The following is a 24,979-nucleotide window of genomic DNA, read 5'->3' as shown; positions in this document are numbered from 1 at the left end:
GTGAGCAAGTGCTACACACGGGCTGATTTTTGTGATAACATTATGAATTTTGTACAAAGGTTATATAGAAGTTCCGAAATACGAGTAGTTCGAAAACCTGCTAACAGATGGCGTCGCGACACGTAGAGCTATAAATAAAGCGCCGCAGCTCACAGCGATCAGGTCTACCGCGGATACCTGAAAGCAGGTTGAAATCATGTATTCCTTTGATTAACTTCTCTTTCTGGTACTGGAATACCATAGGTGAGGAAACAGTCCAAGGGCAACAAGATGCAGTTTTCAAATACGACTTACGGTTCTAGAAGGGCCTGAAGCATTTGCAAACTCTCCATCTCCTTCAAAATTAGAACTAGTGAGGCAGATCATCTACCGTAGTATCGTTAGCCCCCTGACAACTGTGGATACTCCTTGAAAGTATCGCCAGGTTTATGAAATCATTCAGGGAAATCCTAGGTTATCCGTCCAGAGAATTGCAGCAGAGACTGGGTTGAAGCGTTCCGGCAGCAGAAAATACTGAGTCTAGACATATTTCCATTCAAAGTTCAAATCCTCTAGACAATACTCTCTACGAGTTGTTCGACAGAGTGCTGATTTTTCGAATAAGATTCTCATAGTGATTGATAATGAAGAGTTTCATGCTGGCTGCATCTGGCTCTGAAAACACCTGTTTGTGTGAAGCGAAACCATTGTGTTATCCCAAACTTCCTTTGGGCTGCGATATACGGTAGATGCATTACAGCGCCTGTCTTTGTGCGAGAAACTATCATCAGTAATCGTTACATAGCAATTTTGGAACAATCTGTCGCCGCACACCTAGCGCTTGGGGAACGCCCAGGCACCAAGTGTGCTATGCGGGATGGAACCAGACCACAGTGCAACGAACAGATGTTACGCTTTCTTGAGGAATACTTCGGGAGCAGCCAATGCTTTGGATTATTGTAGATTTACTGACGCAGGGACGAATTGGTGTCCATATTCGCAGATATGGCTTGTGACTTTTTGTGGGACTCACTGAAATGTACTGTCTACCAGAACCATCCTACCACGCTGGACGAATCGACGACGTGTGTGACATCGGAATCCATTGTCGTTGAGACACTACGGTATGTGATGGAAAATTTCATTGTTCGTCTGCGCCACCTCTGTAATACGAGTGGTGGAAATTTCGAAAGGACTACGGTATGATTGCAAAGACTAATTGCAAACGACGTGTTTAATTAGGCACGCTGATACTATACGAGCTGCTCAGCATACAACGCCATCAGTTTAGCAGCTTTTCGAACTATTTCGAAACTTCTGTATAACTTCAGTATAAAATTCATACAGCTTTCACAATAAACATAACATTTGCTGCACTCGTCTATGGTCTTCGACATATTTATTTTTAAATCAAGGACATGCAACTGTAGAACATTACGTACATTCCAGCTGCGGTCAGGTGTCAGTAGTACGTCCTTAAATTGAAATAAGGTGAAGCACACACGCTGAACTGTTAATGAAAATTTGCAGTGCATTACGATGCATTTGCTAGTGATTTAACTTGACTTTTCTCCGAAAATAAACATAAACGTCTTTGGAATGACGATATCTGCAAATATTCACGAAAGATAATACTGCACTGGGATCAGACAATATTCTCCCCCGTTTCGCTGCTGGCCGATGCAAGGCAAGGTATGTTACCAAGCATACGTATTAAGGTATGGTATAATCGTATAAGCATCACTGTAGCCTACTTCAGTCTGGAAGAACTAAGGCGCTATATAAGATGGGAAGATAATGTAATGATAGAGAGACGAATAATGCCTCTATCCTGTTTGTGTACAAAGCGATGGGCAGGAGGATTAAACAGAACCTAATATGGAGAGTTGAAAATCACGACATTCTTCTATAGGGTATACACAGACAGGCCAACAATTAGGAATAAGCAATTCTCACTACGGGTAATTAATTGTTTGTTAGCTTTTTATGCGGTTCCTCTTAAAGATTGTGACCGTGCCCTTCTGTCATGTGTACGCGAGCACGAGAAATTGATTGGAAAATGGTTTATCAAGGAACAACCTATTTCTAATCATTTCTGAACAACCTATTTCTAATCATACGCCGGGACGATGCGTAACACAACCATACACTGATGTCCTTGCTTTTGTAGGGCTGCTGACGTTTTGCTACACTCTCTTGATAAATGTCAGTATAAATGGATTAGAAGCTATATGAGTGCACTGACGTCACCTTCTACAAATGGCCGTCCAGTGGAAGCCAGCGAACGAGGAGCTGCTTTCTCTCAGGCGGCACCCTACAGGGAGCACAGTGTCTGCTTGACTCTTTAGTTTTAAGAATCAGATGCGCTACGCCGGAATTAGTGAACTATTCGGCCAAATGTTTGCAGCGTCACATACTGAGATGTCTTGTGCTTGTAGTAGCCCCACAAACCTGTCCATATTTGCTCCAACTTTGAACATGGCTGACGTTTGCAGCAACCGTATACACAAATCTGAAAAAATATGTAAAAATCTACCTTGACAAGGTTTCGTCACCTCTAAGGGTGACTTCATCAGAAGGCAAGGTAATTACATGAAGAACATATTGTCAAAGATGTACAGTGATTTAAGAGCTAAGTTGCTCAAGTCATACATTAAAATGTAAGACATAATGTTCTTCAAAAGTCAAACATTAAAACATAAGTAACACCGGTGTTGTGTGAGGAGAGTCCTGTGGCCCTGAGAAATAGTACCGGTACTCGTCTTTTGCACTATGCATCCGATATCGCCATGTATCTTCTTTACTTCGACAGTTTTGCTTAATTTGTTGTTCTAGATGAAAAAAGTTTATAATTAAATTTACTGCTTCTAATTGTGGCATTTATCAGATTGTTGTTGTTATTCATACTGGTTGCCAGTGATTTAATCAGTGTATCTTCAACACGAATTCCTTTATACATACCAAACCTTTTGCGTCTACCGTACCTTCCACCAGATCATCATTTTCCATCACGACAATGTACCAGCACACACCTAAGCAGTTCTGGTCGCAGAATTAATAGAAACAGGATTCCATTCCAACCCATTTCACATCCCTCCTATTCTCCAGACTTGGCTCCCTCGGACTACTAATTGTTCCCCAATTTGAAGAAATGGCTGGTGGGACAAAGATTTTATTCAAACGAGGACGTGATTGCAGCAACTTGTAACTATTTTGCAGACTTGGACAATTCCTATTATTCGGAAGGGATCAACAAATTAGAACAGCATTGGACGAATTGTATATATCTAAAAAGGAGACTATGTCGAAAAATAAAAAAGGTTTACCATAAACACGTAAGTAGATTTTTATTTTTGCACAGACTTTCCAAACACCCCTCGTAGACTGCAGCATTATTTAGAGAAAATAAATTCTTTGCTGCTCTTGGCTGAATATACGAGGGTTGGAACTTTAATAGTGACAACTATTTATTTACAGATCGTATAAAATAGATACGCGTTCCAAAGTATTACTGACCTTCAAAGTAGTCACCAGTATTGCGTAAAACCCGTTGCCAGCGATGTGGAAGTCGTAAGATACTCTTAGCAGTGCCAATTGTGCTGACATTTCGAGCGGCGCAATCAATTGCCTGACGAATTTGTAGCAGCTCTGGAGCAAATGCCGTGAAGTGTTTCCGTTGTAAATGTTTTATGATTGACAGTGGCCCAGTGGGCAGCACAAAAGAGACACACACAAAGAACAACCACAGACATAAAAATTTTAAACTGGGATAGCCACAGCTAAAGTACTTATACATAACTGATTGGCCAATCACACAGTATAAAGCCGGTATTAAAACTGTTAAAATATAGAACTGAATGAAAATTCCAATAGTCCGCAATAGCTGTATTTACTGGAGTTGATTGAAGAGACAGTTTTTTTTTTTTACCGAAACGCAACTTTAAGTTGCAGCGTCTGGTGTATATCTGTACGTAAACTTTTATAAATTAATACTTTGGTGATGGAGAAGTCAAGATATCTGATATATTTTAGAGTACTGAATGAATAGTTTTAACCAAGGAAGAAAATATTTTGTATCAGATCAGGAAATTAGGTTTGGACGACATGCACCCCGCAAAGCTCGGTGTGTCCTTATATAATTAATAAAATTTGTATTTCGAACCAAAAGATAGTTAATTACAATGCTATGTCATATGATATTGGGGGCTATAGCAGAATGCCGTAGAATAACAGTTGGCGTGGCTGAGCCAAGGTTTTCAGCCTTCTTAAGTTGGTAAAGAGCTTCATTAATGATGAATGTCCAGTCTATAACGGCGGAGAAATGGAATCGGGAATGAGGAACTGATCCTTGACTAAAAAACAATGAAGCAGTAACTAAAATAAAGATATTGGGAGAGTCCCATGTAACGTAGAACAACTGAAAAAATGGGACTGACCTGTGTAAAAATCATGGTGAACCATCATCACATTACCGATTAAAATATATTCCTACGGGCTTGTGTCATACAACGGACGGTGAGCCTCGAAAATGTTATCCAGTCTCTAATCGACTTCAATAAATACAACTATTGCGGACTGTTGGACTTTTCATTCAGTTTTACTTTTTAATATTTTTAACACCTGTATGTAAACACCTGTAGTATACTGTATGAATGGTCAGTCAATTACGCACAGCCGCAAAATATTTACAATCGGCTCTCAGATCCATTCAGCTATCGGTGATCTTTTCTCGTGAGTGCTTTGAAGGAATATTGTCTTTTAACGTCCCGTCGACATCGATGTCATTAGAGACGGACACAGGGTCGGATTGTTTCAAGCATTGGGGAGGAAATCGACCGTGTCCTCAAAGTAACGATCCGGAATTTGCCAGGAGCGATTTAGGGACATTACGAGAAACCTAAATCTGGGTGGCAGGACGCGGGATTGGAAATCGTTCTCCCGAATGTGAGCCCAGTGTGCTAACCACTGCGCCACCTCGCTCGGTGAGTGCTCTGATAACTACTGGTTTGCGAAAAAAATATAGTGTCTTTGTTACAGGTACAAACGAGAAAAGTGAGTAGAGGTCAATTAAACAAGCAAATAATCATTGTAAATATAGGACCGGAAACCAATGGTTTCCCCGATGTAATATGATATGACCGAGTACGCGAACACCTTGCAACGGATTCCCCGAGCATACAGACTGCAGATATGCACTTGAGGATAAACACATTACTATTAATGGTCCATATGGTCACCGTTCATGTGAAGGCAGCGCCAGCACCTCTGCTCATCGATGCCTAAACGCGTTCAGAAATTCCAGGAGTGTTCCGAATACGACGAAAATCCGCAATGCGTTCTCGGAGTTCATCCAAACTATCTACAGGTCTGAAATACACAAAATATTTTACGTATTCCGAAACAAAAACAAACGTATAAGTTCTTTTCGTGTAAACTGGGAGCTCATGGTGTTGGCGCGTCAGGCACGATACAGCTGTTGTGGATTTTACCAGTACTTAGGTATGTGGCTTGAACAGTTTATCACTTTTTTTAATTTACGTGTCATTTACGGTGTTTCAAATTAAAATTACGGGTCATTTTAAGAGGCTCGGAACACGTATTTATTTGCTACATATATTTGTAAACAGCAAGTGCTAATAGCTAAATTTTCGGGTACAGTATAACTTCGGTTCGTATTGTAAGAGTTTTGGGACATTGTGGTTCATATGTAAAGCAGACCGCATAGGACACTAGTGCGAACTATTCTTGATACAGCTCGAGTGTTTGAGATCCATAGCAGGTAGGATTAAAGGAAGGCATCGCAGCAGTTCAAAGGCGGGCTGCTGTATTTGGTTTCGGCAGGTTAGAAAAACACGCAAGTGTTACGGAGATGCTTGGGGAATTCAAGTAGGAATCTTTGGAGGGAAGGAGAAGTTCTTTTTGAGGAAAGCTACTGAAAAAATTTAGAGAATGGCCATTTAGAGCTGACTGTAGAACTAGTCTGCAGCCAGCAACATATATTTTCGCAAGTACCCCGAATATAAGATAGAGAAATTAGGGCTCATACACAGGCATATAGACAGTCGTTTCTCCTTCGCTGCATATGCGAGTGGAACAGGAAAGGAAATGACTTGTAGCGCTATAGGGTACTCACCATACAGTGGTTTGCAGAGTATGTATGAAGATGTAGAGGTAGATGATAAATTTCCAACTTATGGTTACGTGAAGGATTTCCCAGTTTTGGAATCCTGAAGAAGCACACAAGTGGATGCCGATTTGCTCTGCACGCAGAGGTACACGCCTGGGCTCTGTTCCAAAGGCAACAGTTAACTTCTTTTCGTGAGGGTAGTGACCGTCTTGCCTCGCAGTGAGGTAAACAGTTATGGCTGTTACTTTTGAAATAATACCTATCTGTCTCGTTTTCATATGACTGCTCTACGTACAGTCTTATTAGTCATCTTCAGCGGTATACACGGACCTGAATAGCTGAAGTATCGAAGACAGTCATCTTGATATTTTTGTTGTTCACTTACAATGAACTAATAATTTCAAGTGAGTATACTAATAGCTATAACACTGCGTAGATATAAGGTGTAAACGTCAGTGTCGCCAAATTTGAACGAAGAACCGCAATGAGAAACAAATGACGTTCGAAAATTTACTTGTAATTGTTCGAAGCATTGACAGACGAATCTACATATGGAAAATAAATACACAACAATAAAATAAAAGAACTGGTTGTAGTAATTACTTACACACCCAAAATATCTTATAAATGTTTAGATCTGTAAAAAACTTATTGAGGGGAAGCAGCAGCTAACGAGTCTCTATTCTGATGGCTTTTTCCAGTTGATCCTCCCACCGGTAGAATGCCCCGTCTGTTCTTTGTCCGAAGCAGTTGGTTGGCAGGAATCTATTGTCAATGTCACTTGTGCGATGGGTGTTCAATAAGTAATGAAATACTTTTTTTCTCTGCCAATTTCGGGTGAAAAATGCGGAATTTGTTGTGGGACATCATTGAATGTTTCCACTTCAGCCCCTGTGGTTTCACGAAGTTCCGACTGGTGGTGGCGCTATACGTTGCTTTCAAAATGATAAGGATGTGGCGTTGCAGGTAAAGGGCTCTACTGCGGTTCTTTGGCGGAAAACCAGAGCACCGCAGATATTCATAGGCCCTTCCAGGATGTCTACGCAGACCTGGCAGTGAATAAGAGCACGGCGAATCGTCGGGCGAGGCGTCTGTTCGATCTCCCTTGTGTCGACTGAGTCCTGCAATGTTGGAACGTGCGGACACTCTCATTAAAAGTGGCTGACGCACCACAGTCAAACGTATCGCTGCACGATTGGACGTCTCTGGTGGTGGTATTGACGCACTCGTTCGACATTTGGGATGCTCGAAGGTTTTTGCCCGCTGGTTCCTCACCGCCTAACAGAAGACCATAAAGAGCAACGAAGGACGATATGTTCTGGCCCAATGAAGGATGCACTCCGCGGAAAACAGTACTTGGATGAAGGGGAGGTTACATATGTAGCGCCAGCCGCTGTAGCCGAGCGGTTCTGGGAGCTTCAGTCATGATCCGCGCTGCTGCTACGGTCGAAGGTTTGAATCCTGTCTTGGGCATGGATGCGTGTGATGTCCTTAGCTTAGTTAGGTTTAAATACCTCTAAGTCAAGGGGACTGACGACCTCAGATGTCAATTCCCATAGTGCTTAGAGCCATTTAAACCATCAATTGAACAGTGTAGCAAGACGTCGACCAGAAGAGTGGTACCTTGAGGGCATGTAGGACCTCCCAGAAAGTTGGCTTAAGGCTGTCGCATTGAACAGAGATTGTGTCGAAAAATAGGGTTTTGAAACCAAAAGAGAGGGGGATAATATGGTGTACTGGAATTTTGAATAAAATCATCTTGCTTTCTCTAAAAACTATTGTTGCATTATATGAATGCAGAGTCTTGCGGCGATAACATTGAATAAAATGTTCTCGGGTTCCCAACCGCGTCAATTGCTTAAAACTACACGAGCTTTCGGCCAAGCACTCCTTGGCCTTTCTCAGGTGTTACAACTGCCAGTGGGCTGTTGGTGCGCCCTTATATACACTAGCTGCCGGCTGTGACGTCACTGGTACCCGTAACATTGCCATATATGGGCATGTTTTGAGTCGGCGTTCGATATGCCCTCTTCAACCGCGCGATCGCTGGATCCCATGTCTCCCTGAGCTGCAAGCCACCCTCTCTATTCAGGGTGTTTGTGGTAATTTTTATTTCAATAGCTTCCTTTATTAAACTGTCCAAAAGCCGTTAGTGCGAGCCACGACAGAGGTATCGTCAAATTTTATGTGGTGACCGTTTTCTAACGCATGCCGCCGTAATTATGGAGTTCGAGGACTATGATACGAAGATATGTGCGCTACTGAACGAAGATAGTTACCGGAAGCGCCCACGCGACCCGACATCAAGAATAGTAAGAAAAACATCAGAACTTCTCAAGCGATCTTCAGTGGAAGACAGTGTGGTTATGAATCTTCTCCCACAGCCGCCTAGACCACCTACTGCTAATGGTTTACCGAAGATACACAAGGACGGGACGCCATTTCGCCTTATTGTGACCATAATAGGTTCTAAAACATACAAGCTGGTGAAGTACTTGGCCAAGCTCCTTTCTGCGAACATCGTATAAAAAACTCAGCAGTCCTTAGTAAGGAAGCTGGCGAAGTACTTGGCCAAGCTCCTTTCTGCGAACATCGTATAAAAAACTCAGCAGTCCTTAGTAAGGACGATATTATGGTCAGTTTTGATGTAGTGGCGCTGTTTACGAATGTGCCTATCAAAGACGCTTTGGACCTAATTTCCCAGTACTTTGTAAGTGACTTGGTCGAGCTATTTAGGCACACTCTTACGTCCTCCTATTTCGTGTACAACGGCCGGTATTACGACCATACGGACGGCGTAGCAATGGGTAACCCGTTGGCTCCAGCTGTTGCAAACCTCTCCATGGAGAATTTTGAGGATATTGCCATAGATACTGCGCCATTGAAACCAAAGTGTTTCTATCGATACGTTGACGATACGTTCGTCATTTGGCCACACGGACGCGAGACATTAGGCGAGTATTTGGAACACCTCAATGGGATCAACAGTAATACCCAGTTCACCATGGAGGTGGAAAAAGATAATGCATTGCACTTCCTCGAAGTCCTTCTCCACCGTAAACGAAATGGGTGCCTTGGTCACATCGTCTACAGAAAACCCACCCACACAGACCTGTACCTGCACGTCACCAGCCATGATCATCCGGCACAGAAGCGCACAGTATTACAAACATTGGTGCATCGTGCAACAGTAATATCAGACGACGACAACCTGCCCCACGAACTGAGCCACCTACGCAAGGTTTTCAGGAATAACGGCTACAGCGCCCATCAAGTGAAAATAGTGATTTAAGGGGGGAAATATCAGAATAAGGCCACCGACGAAGAGCAGGAAAAGAAACTTGTTTTGCTGCCATTCTGTGGCTCTGTGTCGTGCAAGATAAGCCGCCTGTTGAAAAGACACAAGATCAAATCCATCTTCAGGCCACCAACGAAAACCCTTCAATTACTGAGACCAGTTAAAGACGCACTAGGTCTCAGAACACCTGGAGTCTACGAAATAAAAAATGGCTCTGAGTACTATGGGACTTAACTGCTGAGGTCATCAGTCCCCTAGAACTCAGAACTACTTAAACCTAACCAACCTAAGGTCATCACACAAATCCATGCCCGAGGCAGGATTCGAACCTGCGACCGTAGCGGTCGCGCGTTTCCAGACTGTAGCGCCTAGAACCGCTCGGCCACACCGGCCGGCTCTACGAAATACCTTGTGAATGTGGCCAGAACCACATGGTACAAACTGTGCGCACTGTGGAACAACGCAGGAAAGAACATGAGAGGTATTATCGTCTACGCTATCCAGAGAAATCTGCTTTAGCTGAGCATGCGTTAGAAAACGGTCACCACATAAAATTTGACGATACCTCTGTCGTGGCTCGCACTAACGGCTTCTGGGACAGTTTAATAAACGAAGTTACTGAAATGAAAATTACCGCAAACACCCTGAATAGAGACGGTGGCTTGCAGCTCGCGGCTGCGTGGGATCCAGCGATCGCGCGGTTGAAGAGGGCACAACGAACGCCGACTCAAAACATGCCCATACAGGGTGTTACAAAAAGGTACGGCCAAACTTTCAGGAAACATTCCTCACACACAAAGAAAGAAAATATCTTATGTGGACATGTGTCCGGAAACGCTTATTTTCCATGTTAGAGTTCATTTTATTACTTCTCTTCAAATCACATTAATCATGGAATGGAAACACACAGCAACAGAACGTACCAGCTTGACTTCAAACACTTTGTTACGGGAAATGTTCAAAATGTCCTCCGTTAGCGAGGATACATGCCTCCACCCTCCGTCGCATGGATTCCCTGATGCGCTGATGCAGCCCTGGAGAATGGCGTATTGTATCAAAGCCGTCCACAATACGAGCACGAAGAGTCTCTACATTTAGTACTGGGGTTGCGAAGACAAGAGCTTTCAAATGCCCCCATAAATGAAAGTCAAGAGGGTTGAGTTCAGGAGAGCGTGAAGGCCATGGAAATTGTCCGCCTCTGCCAATCAATCGGTCACCGAATCTGTTGTTGAGAAGCGTACGAACACTTCGACTGAAATGTGCAGGAGCTCCATCGTGCTTGAACCACATGTTGTGTCGTACTTGTAAAGGCACAAGTTCTAGCAGCACAGGTAGAGTATCCCGTATGAAATCATGATAACGTGCTCCATTGAGCGTAGGTGGAAGAACATGGGGCCCCCAATCAAGACATCACCAACAATGCCTGCCCAAACGTTCACAGAAAATCTGTGTTGATGACGTGATTGAACAATTGCGTGCGGATTCTCGTCAGCCCACACATGTTGATTGCGAAAATTTACAATTTCATCACGTTGGAATGAAGCCTCATCCGTAAAGAGAAGATTTGCACTGAAATGACGATTGACACATTGTTGGATGAACTATTCGCAGAAGTGTACCCGTGGAGGCCAATCAGCTGCTGACAGTGCCTGCACACGCTGTACATGGTACGGAAACAACTGGTTCCCCCGTAGCACTCTCCATACAGTGACGTGGTCAACGTTACCTTGTACAGCAGCAACTTCTCTGACGCTGACATTAGGGTTATCGTCAACTGCACGAAGAATTGCCTCGTCCATTGCAGGTGTCCTCGTCGTTCTAGGTCTTCCCCAGTCGCGAGCCATAGGCTGGAATGTTCCGTGCTCGCTAAGACGCCGATCAATTGCTTCGAAAGTCTTCCTGTCGGGACAGCTTCGTTCTGAAAATCTGTCTCGATACAAACGTACCGCGCCACGGCTATTGCCCCGTGCTAATCCATACATCAAATGTGCATCTGCCAACTCCGCATTTGTAAACATTGCACTGACTGCAAAAACACGTTCATGATGAACACTAACCTGTTGATGCTACGTACTGATGTGCTTGATGCTAGTACTGTAGAGCAATGAGTCAACACAAGCACCGAAGTCAACATTACCTTCCTTCAATTGGGCCAACTGGCGGTGAATAGAGGAAGTATAGTACCTTTTTGTAACACCCTGTATATGGCAATGTCTCGGGCACCAGTGACGTCACAGCCGGCACCTAGCGTATGTAAGGGCGCACCAACAGCCCACTGGCAGTCATAACACTTGACAATGGCCAAGGACTGCTTGGCCGAACGCTCGTGTAGTTTTTTAAGCAAGTGGCGCGGTTGGAAACCCGACAACATTTTATTTATTGTTGCGTTACTTATCGAATGCCCCTCGTACATTTCTCCTTAGAAATACGGAAGTGATGGAAGGGCAGGTAGCACATCCGCTGTACGTTCTCGGAGATTACACTGCGAGTGTTGAGGAGTACGCGAGCGGCGGGCGGACGAGAGCACAGAGGGGGGCGTGTTTACGACTGGCGGCGCGGATCTCGAGCCGTTAAACGAGTGGCCAGCCGAGCGCCGCTGCGGACGCTCGAACACGTGTCGCCTCGGACGGACGCGCCGCGACTGCGACGCCCAACACAGGGCGTCTTTGATGGCGGCCGGAGCACGTGCCCTCACAAAATAACAGCACTGGCCGGCCGGCCCGCGCGGCGCACCCAGAAAATTACTGGGGCGATGAAAACAGAAGGGGCGGCCCAGCGCGGCCGCCTCGTCTCAATACGCCCCCTGTGTCCGTCCCCGCCGCTGCTGCTCGATTACCATCGCTAACGACCGGGTATGAGCGGAACAGTCCCGCCGCAGCCGCAGTCGTGTCCTCGTGGTCGCCCCCGACAGTTTATAAACGCCGCTCGCGGCCTTTGCGAAATCTGCAGTGCTTTGTGACGGACGCATGAGACACTAAACACAGTGGGAAGTGTTACACAATGAACACATTGACTGATCGCTACCGAACCGATAAACCATTATTTCCGTGCTTTTGGAACATGTTGATTAGCGTTTCATCGTTATGCGAGCTTAATACCAGTGTTTTCAAAACAGAAAAAAAGATATTCGTACAGATCATAGAGCTTGTTTTGGGTGAAGTGGGGTTTGGGTTGGACGTCTGCGAGTATGAGCTTGCTTCAAATGAGGAGCGCCGGAACAGAAACCGACAATCCGCATTTGCTGTTAATACAAAAAGTAACAAATAGTGATCTCAAAATGGCTCCACAGTCTATAAAAAGAAGAAACACACCATAAAACACTTGATGTCGCGTTCTGCTGAAAATTATTTTGTGGCAGCATGTATTATTACTCCCGTATCTCCCCCCTGCAGCTCAAACACGCGAATGTAGCAAAAGTGGATATATCGGGTTTTGTTCCGGCGCTCCACAAATATCCTTTTATTAGCAATAATATACTGCGACATGAAAGCGAAATTCTTAGTTAAAATGGGTACAGTAATATGACAATTAACAGAAATTTGTTGTTGTGGTCTTCAGTCTAGAGACTGCTTTGATGCAGCTCTCCATGCTACTCTATTCTGCGGAAGTCTCTTCACTTCCGAGTAACTGCTGCAACCTACATCCTTCTGAATCTGCTTATTGTATTCATCTCGTGGTCTCCCTATACGATTTTTGCCCTCCATGCCTCCCTACAGCACTAAATTGGTAATCTCTTGATGCCTCAGAATGTTTCCTACCAACCGATACCTTCTTCTGGTCAAGTTGTGCTACAAATTCCTCTTCTCCGGAATTCTATCCATTACCACTTTACTATTTACGTAGTGTACCCATATAATCTTCAGCATTCTTCTGTAGCACCACGTTTCGAAAACTTCTTTTCTTGTCTAAACTACACCCCTGGAAATGGAAAAAAGAACACATTGACACCGGTGTGTCAGACCCACCATACTTGCTCCGGACACTGCGAGAGGGCTGTACAAGCAATGATCACACGCACGGCACAGCGGACACACCAGGAACCGCGCTGTTGGCCGTCGAATGGCGCTAGCTGCGCAGCATTTGTGCACCGCCGCCGTCAGTGTCAGCCAGTTTGCCGTGGCATACGGAGCTCCATCGCAGTCTTTAACACTGGTAGCATGCCGCGACAGCGTGGACGTGAACCGTATCTGCAGTTGACGGACTTTGAGCGAGGGCGTATAGTGGGCATGCGGGAGGCCAGGTGGACGTACCGCCGAATTGCTCAACACGTGGGGCGTGAGGTCTCCACAGTACATCGATGTTGTCGCCAGTGGTCGGCGGAAGGTGCACGTGCCCGTCGACCTGGGACCGGACCGCAGCGACGCACGGATGCACGCCAAGACCGTAGGATCCTACGCAGTGCCGTAGGGGACCGCACCGCCACTTCCCAGCAAATTAGGGACACTGTTGCTCCTGGGGTATCGGCGAGGACCATTCGCAACCGTCTCCATGAAGCTGGGCTGCGGTCCCGCACACCGTTAGGCCGTCTTCCGCTCACGCCCCAACATCGTGCAGCCCGCCTCCAGTGGTGTCGCGACAGGCGTGAATGGAGGGACGAATGGAGACGTGTCGTCTTCAGCGATGAGAGTCGCTTCTGCCTTGGTGCCAATGATGGTCGTATGCGTGTTTGGCGCCGTGCAGGTGAGCGCCACAATCAGGACTGCATACGACCGAGGCACACAGGGCCAACACCCGGCATCATGGTGTGGGGAGCGATCTCCTACACTGGCGGTACACCACTGGTGATCGTCGAGGGGACACTGAATAGTGCACGGTACATCCAAACCGTCATCGAACCCATCGTTCTACCATTCCTAGACCGTCAAGGGAACTTGCTGTTCCAACAGGACAATGCACGTCCGCATGTATCCCGTGCCACCCAACGTGCTCTAGAAGGTGTAAGTCAACTACCCTGGCCAGCAGGATCTCCGGATCTGTCCCCCATTGAGCATGTTTGGGACTGGATGAAGCGTCGTCTCACGCGGTCTGCACGTCCAGCACGAACGCTGGTCCAACTGAGGCGCCAGGTGGAAATGGCATGGCAAGCCGTTCCACAGGACTACATCCAGCATCTCTACGATCGTCTCCATGGGAGAATAGCAGCCTGCATTGCTGCGAAAGGTGGATATACACTGTACTAGTGCCGACATTGTGCATGCTCTGTTGCCTGTGTCTATGTGCCTGTGGTTCTGTCAGTGTGATCATGTGATGTATCTGACCCCAGGAATGTGTCAATAAAGTTTCCCCTTCCTGGGACAATGAATTCACGGTGTTCTTATTTCAATTTCCAGGAGTGTATTTATCGTCCATGCCTCACTTCCATACACAGCTACACTCCATAAAAATACTTTCAGAAAGTTCTTCCTGACCCTTAAATCTGTACTCGATATTAACAAATTTCTCTTCTTCAGAAAGACTTTCTTGCGATAACCAATCTGCATTTCATATCCTCTGTACTTCGACCATCATCAGTTATTTTGCTTCCCAGATAGCAAAACTCATCTACTACTTTAAGTGTATCATTTCGTAGTCTAATTTCCTTACCATCACCTGATTTAATTTGACTGCAATCCATTATCCTCGATTTGCTTTTGTTGATGTTCATCTTACACCCTCCTTTCAAATTTGGAAATTTGTGGTAAGGTCTTACGGGACCAAACTGCTGAGGTCATCGTTCCCTAAGCTTACACGCTACTTAATCTAACGTAAACTAACTTACGCTAAGGACAACACATACCCATGTCCGAGGGAGGATTCGAACCTCGTAAGGGGGAAGCCTCGTCGACCGTGACAAGACGCCCTAGACCGCTCGTCTACCCCGCGCGGCCCTACTTTCAAGACACTGCCCATTGCGTTCAACTGCTCTTCCAGGTACTTTGTCACTTCTGACAGAATTACAATGTCGTCGGTAACCCTGACAGTTTTTATTTCTTCTCTACGGAGTTTAATTTCTACTCCAAATTTTTCTTTTGTTTCCTTTACTGCTTGCTCATTATACAGATTGAATAACATCGGTGATAGACGACAACCCTGTCTCACTCCCTTCTCTACCACTGCTTCCTTTTCGTGCTCTTATAACTGCCATCTGGTTTCTGTACAAATTGTAAATGGCCTTTCGCTCCCTGTATTTACTCCTACCACCTTCAGAATCTGAAACAGAGTATTCCAGTCGACATCGTCAGAAGCCTTCTCTAAGTCTAGAAATGCTAGAAACGTGCGTTTGCCTTTGCTAACCTAGCTTCTAAAATAAGTCGTAGGTTCAGTATTGTCTCGCGTGTTCCTACATTTCTACGGAATCCAAACTGATCTTATACAAGGTCAACTTCTACCAGTTCTTCCATTCGTCTGTATGGCATTCGCATTAGTATTTTGCAACCGTGATCTGCTAAACTGATAGTTCGGTAATTTTCACACCTGTAAACATCTGTTTTCTTTGGGACTGGAATTATTATATTATATTCTTCTTGAAGTCTGAGGATATTTCACCTGTCTCAATCTTGCTCACTAAATGGAAAAGTTTTGTCATGGCTGGCTCACCCAAGGCTATCAGTAGTTCTAATGGAATGGTGTCTACTCCCGGGGCTTTGTTTCGACTTAGGTCTCTTAGTGCTCTGTCAAATTCTTCACGCAGTATCATATCCCCATTTCATCTTCATCTGCGTCCTCTTCCATTTCCCTAATATTGCCCTGTGGTTCTTCGCCCTTGTATCGACGCTCCATATACTCCTTCCACCTTTCTGCTTTCCCTTCTTTGCTTATTCTAAAAGAAATAAAAATATTTCTTATTGAGCAATACTTTGCTAGTGGACACAATCAAAGAAAAGCTGTACAATTCCATAACTACTTTACGAATGGGAGCAGAGAATCACACTGAGTAACTGAGACCAGCGCTACCACCGTCTACGAAAGCAGTGTTAACGAACAACTACACAGTGTAACTACGACACAGACAAACGAACGCAGTACAGTCCAGAATATCCTGTGAAACCTTCCAGTCTCCTCTGTACCTCTTTTGTTACGCAACCTTCCCTACTACAATAACCTATGAAACCTTCCCTTGGGATTTCTATCTCTTGCTTAATAATAACAAATGAAATCTTCCCTTTGAAATTAATTCTGTTTCTCAATAATAATAATTGCAATCTTTGCATACAAATTTAAATGCTGCTTATTAAAAGTGATTTGCTGATTATTTCGACGAATTTAGAATGTGTCGTCGTCGTGGCGCTCAGTCGTTACCTGCAGTAACCCAAAACTGTTCCTTACCTATTTTACTGTTACTGGATCGCCATCAACTGCGACATTAATATACTTACTCTGTTTTACTACACTCTATTAGCTGCTGATGGGCTGTCATAATAAGTGGCTGTATTGATTACCAAAGCTGACGTTATTCTTCAATAGCAAAGCTGACGTTATTCTTTAATTAATTGGACTGAAGTTACATAAATCATAGTTAAACTCTTCCTTGATAACAACAAAATTTTGCAAAGTTTTACGTTGATGGTTTTTTGGGATGAATTATAATCAGTATTGCAATACTGCTGGCAAAATTAATTACATTCTGAAAACGATTCCTCACATATTCACTGTTGGTAATGAAATGATTTTACAAACTTTCAAATGGCACTTACTTTTTACAATAATCTTACAACTAGCATTGCGCAAACATACCTTTAGTAGTCGTGAGTTTCTCAAAATAATAACAATAATTCAGTAATGTTAGTTCTTCTTATGATAATAGTTAGCGGATGTCTCTGTACATCCGTTTATAATCTCTTGTAAACCATAGCTGGTGGCTGGCAGGCACACCGCTCCTCTCAACCTCTCGCTTCAGACCTGCTACCGACTCGTTTCACATCTCGCTTACTACTGACTTCCTACGAACGCTAAAGTGCGGTCTCTCCCGCCAACAATGCTTTCTGGTGCAGACAATCCCTGCTACCATTACAAAATGTATCAATGCGTGGTCTTCGAGCTCTTTTCCTAAAATGTATACAAAAGCGGTCTCTCCAGCACTTTTTAAAATTATATGAATGTACGGTCTCTCCCGCCAACAATACTTTGGTGCAGACATTCCCTACTACCACAATTATTTCCAAAATCATGTCCATTATAATTATCCGGACTGTTATGCCGTGGTCGGTTGATGAATTCTGAGGTCAGTAGCGAGCCAGTGGGTGCGTTGGACCTTCCATCGAGCTACGGACCCCCTTGAAGATGTCCTCCGCCGACGGGTACGAAATGTTGGGAATTGACACAGAATTCATCAACCGACCATGGCATAACAGCCCAGGTAATTATAATGGACATGACATTTCCGGCCGTGAAAGTCTACATTTTAGCATATCCAAAATGACAAATATTAATTATTCGTACTTAATCCTATTAATAAAATATAAACATCTTTCATAAATTGTGGTTTGACAATAGACAATTGAAATACATACATCTTACACCTGTAACTATTATGGAGTGGTGAAATTACAATATCTGTGGCGGAAATATGATCACATTACAATACGATGTAACACTCTTACTCAAGACGACTCCGCCGTGAAACTGAGTAATTCTCCTGACATAATTCGTAAAAAGTTTCTGCGCTCCAAAATCACCACAACAGGCATAAGACTATTTCATCTTGCTGAACGCACAGCGCATTACACTAACTTACTCTGCCGAAAGCTTCACAATAACGGACGAGGCTCCCACAGACCCCACGCATATTACTCTACGTGATTCCGTGTGAGCTCCGGTCTTCTTCCATACATTAGCAAAACACCCTATCTCTCTCCCAATAGATGACTGTGTGCAGATAGCCATACTCCGCATGACCATTGAGATCTGCACACTACACTGTCTGGCTACGCAATGTCCTCCGCTCCTAGGCGCTACAGTCTGGAACCGAGCGACCGCTACGGTGGCAGGTTCGAATCCTGCCTCGGGCATGGACGTATGTGTTGCCCTTAGGTTAGTTAGGTTTAATTAGTTCTAAGTTCTAGGCGACTGATGACCCCAGAAGTTAAGTCACGTAGTGCTCAGAGCCATTTGAACCATTGTCCTCCGCTCAAGTATCAACTTCCTGGCAGATTAAAACTGTGTGCCCGACCGAGACTCGAACTCGGGACCTTTGCCTTTCGCGGGCAAGTGCTCTACCATCTGAGCTACCGAAGCACGACTCACGCCTGTACTCACAGTTTTACTTCTGCCAGTATTTCGTCTCCTTGCCCGCGAAAGGCAAAGGTCCCGAGTTCGAGTCTCGGTCAGGCACACAGTTTTAATCTGCCAGGAAGTTTCATATCAGCGCACACTCCGCTGCAGAGTGAAAATCTCATTCTGGTATCATTTACTTGCTAAGCATCAACAAATTCAACTGACCAATCCAAATCTCCGTTACCTTCTGCAGACAGTCCCTTACCTAGCCACGACGGTAAAAAATAGGCCCGGATGGCATGCGAACAAGGCTCTGACGCAGACCCACGCATTGTCCCCATCCTAATCAACTGTTGTGTGGGAACTACGTAATGCCTTTCGCTATGGCCGACATGATCTTCTGACAGCGAGTACGTTTCTACTGGGTGACAATGGCCGCCCTTAACAGCAAGACAAACGAAGACGTTATTGCACTTCCTTGGGAACGCTTGAGACCTCTGCAGTAGAGCCCTAACGTAGCTACTAATGGTTTTCATCTTTTGTGACCCTTCAAGAACTACATAGGAGGGCAGTAGTTCGAAGATAGTGAGACTGTAACATGAGCGGTCAAATAAGAACGAGACCTACCAGAAGAATACTTTACTGCAATAGATCGAAGACTTGTTAAACGACATGGCAAGTGTTGTGTTCAAATGCGTGTGAAATCTTATGGGACTTAACTGCTAACGTCATCAGTCCCTAAGCTTACACAGTACTTAACCTAAGTTATCCTAAGGACAAACACACACACCCATGCCCGACGGAGGACTCGAACCTCCGCCGGGACCAGCCGCACCGTCCATGACTGCAGCGCCCTAGACCGCTTGGTTAATCCTGCGCGGCGGCAAGTGTTTTATGTACAAGGGGAGTTTTTCGGTGTTATACTTGTCGCGATGGTGACATTACCCCGTTTCTGGCATTCTTTGTAGACTTATCGTCGTAAATACTCTTCAGGTCAAGCTCATTTGACATTTAAAGTTCCATTTGGGCCACTATATTAAGTTCCACAGAAAAATTGATAACAAACTGTGTTTAACAATTATCGAATCCGACGAGATACTATGTAGAGGCACTCAAGAACCAAGAACGGCTGGTGGACTGGTCGTGCCTGACAGAGCGATTCGCGGATGACGATGCTGAAAGAGTGGCACGGGCAATCAGTGTGGGGGCGTGGACTAGAACAGCTAAGGAGTAGGCAGCCACATATAACCCGGAGGTAGAGTTAATTTTGCAGTTGCAGATGATAACGGTATTTGAGCTTGTACTATCCCAACTAGGGAAATCGCGGCAGTCTTTTCGTATGTGAGCTAGCTCCTGAACTTCGAAATTGTCCCACTTAACCCGGCAAGCATTGTGGGAAACCGTAGACAACTGGCACGCATTTAGGACGTGGTTCACGTCCGGGAAACGCCCTGCATATCTTTGTTAGTAAATGCAGTGCAGCCGGTAAACAGGAGGGGCTACGAGGCTCACCACGTTGCGGATGGTCTGTTCTCCTCTTCTAAGTTATCCGAGAGCGGCCAGTTTCGAATTATATGGAGACGAATGCTGAAACCTGCCACACCATCAGATCACCAATGGTTCAAATGGCTCTGAGCACTATGGCACTTAACATCTGAGGTCATCAGTCCCCTAGAACTTAGAAATACTTATACCTAACTAACCTAAGGACACCACACACATCGATGCCCGAGGCAGGATCGTAGCAGTCGCGCGGTTCCGGACTGAGGCGCCTAGAACCGCATGGACACCGCGGCCGGCAGATCACTAATGGACCTGTCGTTTTTCGATAGGTTATTAGATGCTTCTCCATGTTATTATTTGTCTTCTTTGGAGTCCTATCGTAATAATGATGCGGAAATGACGACTTTAAAAAATTGGCACTCATTACTGTCTTCACTGTTCATTGTCGCTGATCACCTGAATATCGATGAAAGTATTAAGTATATTTACTGTAAAATAGACTGTCTGACAAAAACAGTCGTGCACACCCAAGAGGAGGAGGAAACTAAATGAAACTTCATGGATTGAGAGAGTATGTAAAGCAATTTCAGTGGTTGCAAAATCGAGTCACTTTTACAAACAAACAAAAAAAAAGTGGTAGTGTGGGCGCACTTATCAGTATGACGTTGCAATCCCTCTGACCTGGATGCATGTACTGATTCAAACGCGACGGTAGTCATAAACCTGTCTGCGGAAGGCTGGTCCACAACTGTAACGCATCCTTCGTATCCTGGATACTGACACTGGGGCAGCCAGCCGAGTTGGTCCCACACAGGTTCTATCGGGGACAGATACGGGAAACTTTCTGGCCGTGGGAGAACCTCAAACGTTGTCCTGTTGAAGAATGCCACCACAATACTGTCGCATGGGAAGTAACACAAGACTACACTGTATCGCCGTGACGTACCGTCGTACCGTCTGGTTTCCCTCAATCACCACCACCAATGCATGACCTGGAGTGCCCATACCATGACACCAGGAGTAACGACGCTGTGCCTCTCCGAAACATCGGAACATTCGAATCGAACCGTTCCCCAAACCGCCGAGACGCTCCACGTCGGTGGGTATCCATATTACTCCGAAGGATTACAAAATCCGACAATACGGCAATTATCGCACTATCAGCTTAACAGCTCACACATTTAAATTGCTGAAAAGATTAACATACTGAAGAACGCAAAAAGACTGGGGATCTATTACATGACGACCAGTTTGGCAGTTTTCATGCTGCAGTTGATAGTGGAGTCAAGACTGGAGAAAAATCGTGATACTTTCAAAGGATCTGTCGACCTGGAAAAAGCATTCGAAATATAACGTGGTGCAAGACGTTCGAAATTCTGAGAAAAATATAGGTAAGCTATAGATAAAGACATGTAATATACGATACGTACAAGAACCAAGAGGGAAGAATAAGATTGGAAGGGCAAGAGCGAAGCGCTCACATTAAGAAGGGTGTAAGACAGAGACGTAGTTTTTCGCCCCTACTGTTCGACCTCTATATCGAAGAAGCAATGACGAAATTAAAGAAAGGTTCAAGACTGGAGATAAAATTAAAGCTGAAAGGGTATCACTGATAAGATTCGCTGATAACACTGCTATCCTTGGTACGGAATATGGTTTGGGACTAAATCAAAGAAAGACGAAAGTAATCAGAAGTAACAAGAATGAGAACAGCGAGGATCTTAACACCAGCTTTGATGACCACGAAGTTGAAGTAAAGGAATTCTGGTATCTAGGAAGCAAAATAAGCAGCAACGACGGAGCAAAGAAGACATAAAAAGCAGCAAGCACAACAAACAGGTCATTCATGGCGAAGGGAAGTTTATTCGTATCAAACATAGACCTTAAATTGGGAAATAAATATCTAAGAGTGTACGTTTGGAACACAGCGTTGTACGGTGATGAAATATGAAGTGCGTGAAAATCGAAACAGAAGAGAATGGAAGCATTTGAGATGTGGTAACACAGATGAATTTTGAAAATTAGGTGTACTGCTATGCTAAATAATGAGGAACTTCTCCGCAGAATTGGCGAGGGAAGGAATGTATGGAAAATACTGACTAGAAGAAGGGACAGGATGATAGGACATCTGTAAAAATATCAGGGAATCACTTCCATGATACAAAAGCAAGCTGTAGGCAGTAAAGTGTGTAGGAAGACAGAGATTGGAATACATCCAGCCAATAATTGAGGAAATGAGGTACTACAAGTGATATTCTGAGATGAAAAGGTTGGCACACGAAAGGAAAGCGTGGCATACCGCATCGAATAAGTCGTAGACTGACGACTCAAAAAAAAAAAAAAAAAAAAAAAAAAAAAAACACATAAAAACCATGAATATGAAAGCGTGTTTGCCCAGTATAAACACGTAGACTGAAGAATTTACACTGTGTGAGCAGAAGTATCCGGACATCCCCAAAAACATAAGTTTTTCATATCAGGTGCATTGTGCTGTCACGTTCTGCCAGGCACTCCATGTCAGCGACCTCATTAATTAGATATCGTGAGACAGCAGAATGGGGCGCTCCGCGGAACTCACGGACATCGAACGTGGTCAGGTCATTGGGAGTCACTTGTGTCATACATCTGTACGCGAGATTTCCACACTCCTAAACATCCCTAGGTCCACTGTTTCCGATGTGATAGTGAAGTGGCGACGTATAGGGACACGTACAGCACAAAAGCGTATAGGCCGACATCGTCTGTTTACTAGAGCGACCGTCGACAGTTGAACAGGGTTGTAATGTGTAATAGGCAGAAATCTATCCGGACCATCACACAGGAATTCCAAATTGCATCAGGATCCACTGCAAGTACTATTTCAGTTAGGCGGGAGGTGACAAAACCTCGATTTCATGGTCTAGCGGCTGCTCATAAGCCTCACATCACGCCGACAAATGCCAAATAACGCCTCGCTAGGTGTAAGGAGCGTAAACGTTGAACGATTGAACAGTGGGAAAACGTTGTGTGGAGTGACGAATCGCGGTACACAACGTGGCGATCCGATGGCAGGATGTCGGTATGGCAAATGCCGGGTGAACATCATCTGCCAGCGTGTGTAATGCCTACAGTAAAATTCGGAGGCGGTGGTGTTATGGTGAGATCGTGTTTTTCATGACTTGTTGTTTTGAGGGGCACTATCACAGCACAGGCCTACATCGCTGTTTTAAGCACCTTCTTGCTTCCTACTGTTGAAGAGAAATTCGGGGATGGCGATTGCATCTTTCAACACGATCGAGCACCTGTTCATAATGCACGACCTCTGGCGGAGTGGTTACACCACAATAACATCCTTGTAATGGACTGGCCTGCACAGAGTCCTGACCTGAATCCTATAGAACATCTTTGGGATGTTTTGGAACGCCGACTTCGTGCCAGGCCTCGCCGACCGACATCGATACCTCTCCTTAGTGCAGCACTGCGTGAAGAATGGGCTGCCATTCCCCAAGAAACCTTGCAGCACCTGATCAACGTATGCCTGCGAGAGTGGAAGCTGTCATCAAGGCTAAGGGTGGACCAACACCATAGTGAATGCCAGCATTGTCGACGGAGGGAGCCACGAACTTGTAACTCGTTTTCAGCCAGGTGTCCGGATACTTTTGATCACATAGTGTATGTGACCACTAACAAACTCAACGAAGATCATAAACCGACTGTTGCCATTTTAAGTGTCATGGATAATAATATTCTTTCATTGCTTCCATTTATGTTGCAAGAAGAGGCTAAAGAAGGAGCGCACTTTGTTGGGATGTACAGCGGTGAGTAGCATGAAAACGTGTCCACAGACAGCTACCTTCGCCCACCAGAACAGGGCGACAAACAAACGCTGCATTCCATACAGAAGACTTTCCAAGAGATGAAGGTACATGTAGTCTGAATGATTACAAAGGCTTTCCAATGGAGCTTTCACTGTCCGCCATAGCTCATTAGTTGTGGACAAGCATTATAATGTTTTCTGTGTTTCTGTTTCTTCAGCAGGCATTCCGTCCCTAGGAGGCGTCACCATTCTTAAGGAATTACGAGTGGTTGATATCCTTTGGTGGTGTGTAACAGATTCCACTCTAACGAATTACAAGCATACTCATCTGTGTGTAAATCGGCGTAGGCCACATATGCGCAAAGCGACAATCTTCTCTGTGAAGAATCCACTTGTCACTGATGAGAAATGAGCGCAGCTACTCGCGCTAAACGTAGTCGACACGCCACCTCTGAGAAGAGCTGCTTGTTGCAGGCTGGGACGTGTCGCCAGCTGTGTAGGAATGCCGCAACATCCCCGCCGCCTCCACCTCGCGGCGCCTCCGCCCCCGGTGCGGAATGGCTAACACGACTACTGGCGGTTGTGGCGCAGCCCGGAGGCAGTGTCCGCCCACGCATGCCCTCCAGCGCTCCATCGCGGCGCAGCAGCGCCAAGCTCTGGCCGACCCTCGTGGAGGTCAGTGGATTCAGACCGAACGCCCTGAGTGACCTATTCAGTGCACCTACGCCGGTAAACTTATCGTCCACTGCGATAACGCGGATGCACACTACAGGCCATTAAAATTGCTACACCAAGAAGAAATGCAGATGATAAACGGGTATTCCTTGGACAAATATATTATACTAGAACTGACATGTGATTACATTTTCACGCACTTTGGGTGCATAGGTCCTGAGAAATCAGTACCCAGAACAAACACCTCTGACCGTAATAACGGCCTTGATGCGCCTGGGCATTGAGTCAAACAGAGATTGGATGGCGTGTACAGGCACAGGCTGCCCATGCAGCTTCAACATGATACCACAGTTCATCAAGAGTAGTGACTGGCGTATTGTGACGAGCCAGTTGCTCGGCCACCATTGAC

At 45.1% G+C, this 24,979-nt stretch overlaps 1 protein-coding gene across 1 annotated transcript in view; it reads left to right on the top strand.

Annotated features, from left to right (window-relative positions):
• The window catches only part of LOC124622958, a 154,458-nt gene that overhangs the window by 100,668 nt on the left and 28,811 nt on the right, over positions 1-24,979 (top strand). Inside the window, exon 3 of the mRNA XM_047148749.1 lies at positions 24,370-24,570. Within this exon, the coding sequence (XP_047004705.1) occupies positions 24,370-24,570 (201 nt within the window). The remainder of the gene's footprint in view (positions 1-24,369; positions 24,571-24,979) is intronic.

The sequence above is a fragment of the Schistocerca americana genome, chromosome 7 (assembly GCF_021461395.2).
Source record: "Schistocerca americana isolate TAMUIC-IGC-003095 chromosome 7, iqSchAmer2.1, whole genome shotgun sequence".
NCBI lineage: Eukaryota > Metazoa > Arthropoda > Insecta > Orthoptera > Acrididae > Schistocerca > Schistocerca americana.
Note: the sequence above shows the minus strand (reverse complement) of the source record. Positions and strands in the feature narration are given on the sequence as shown.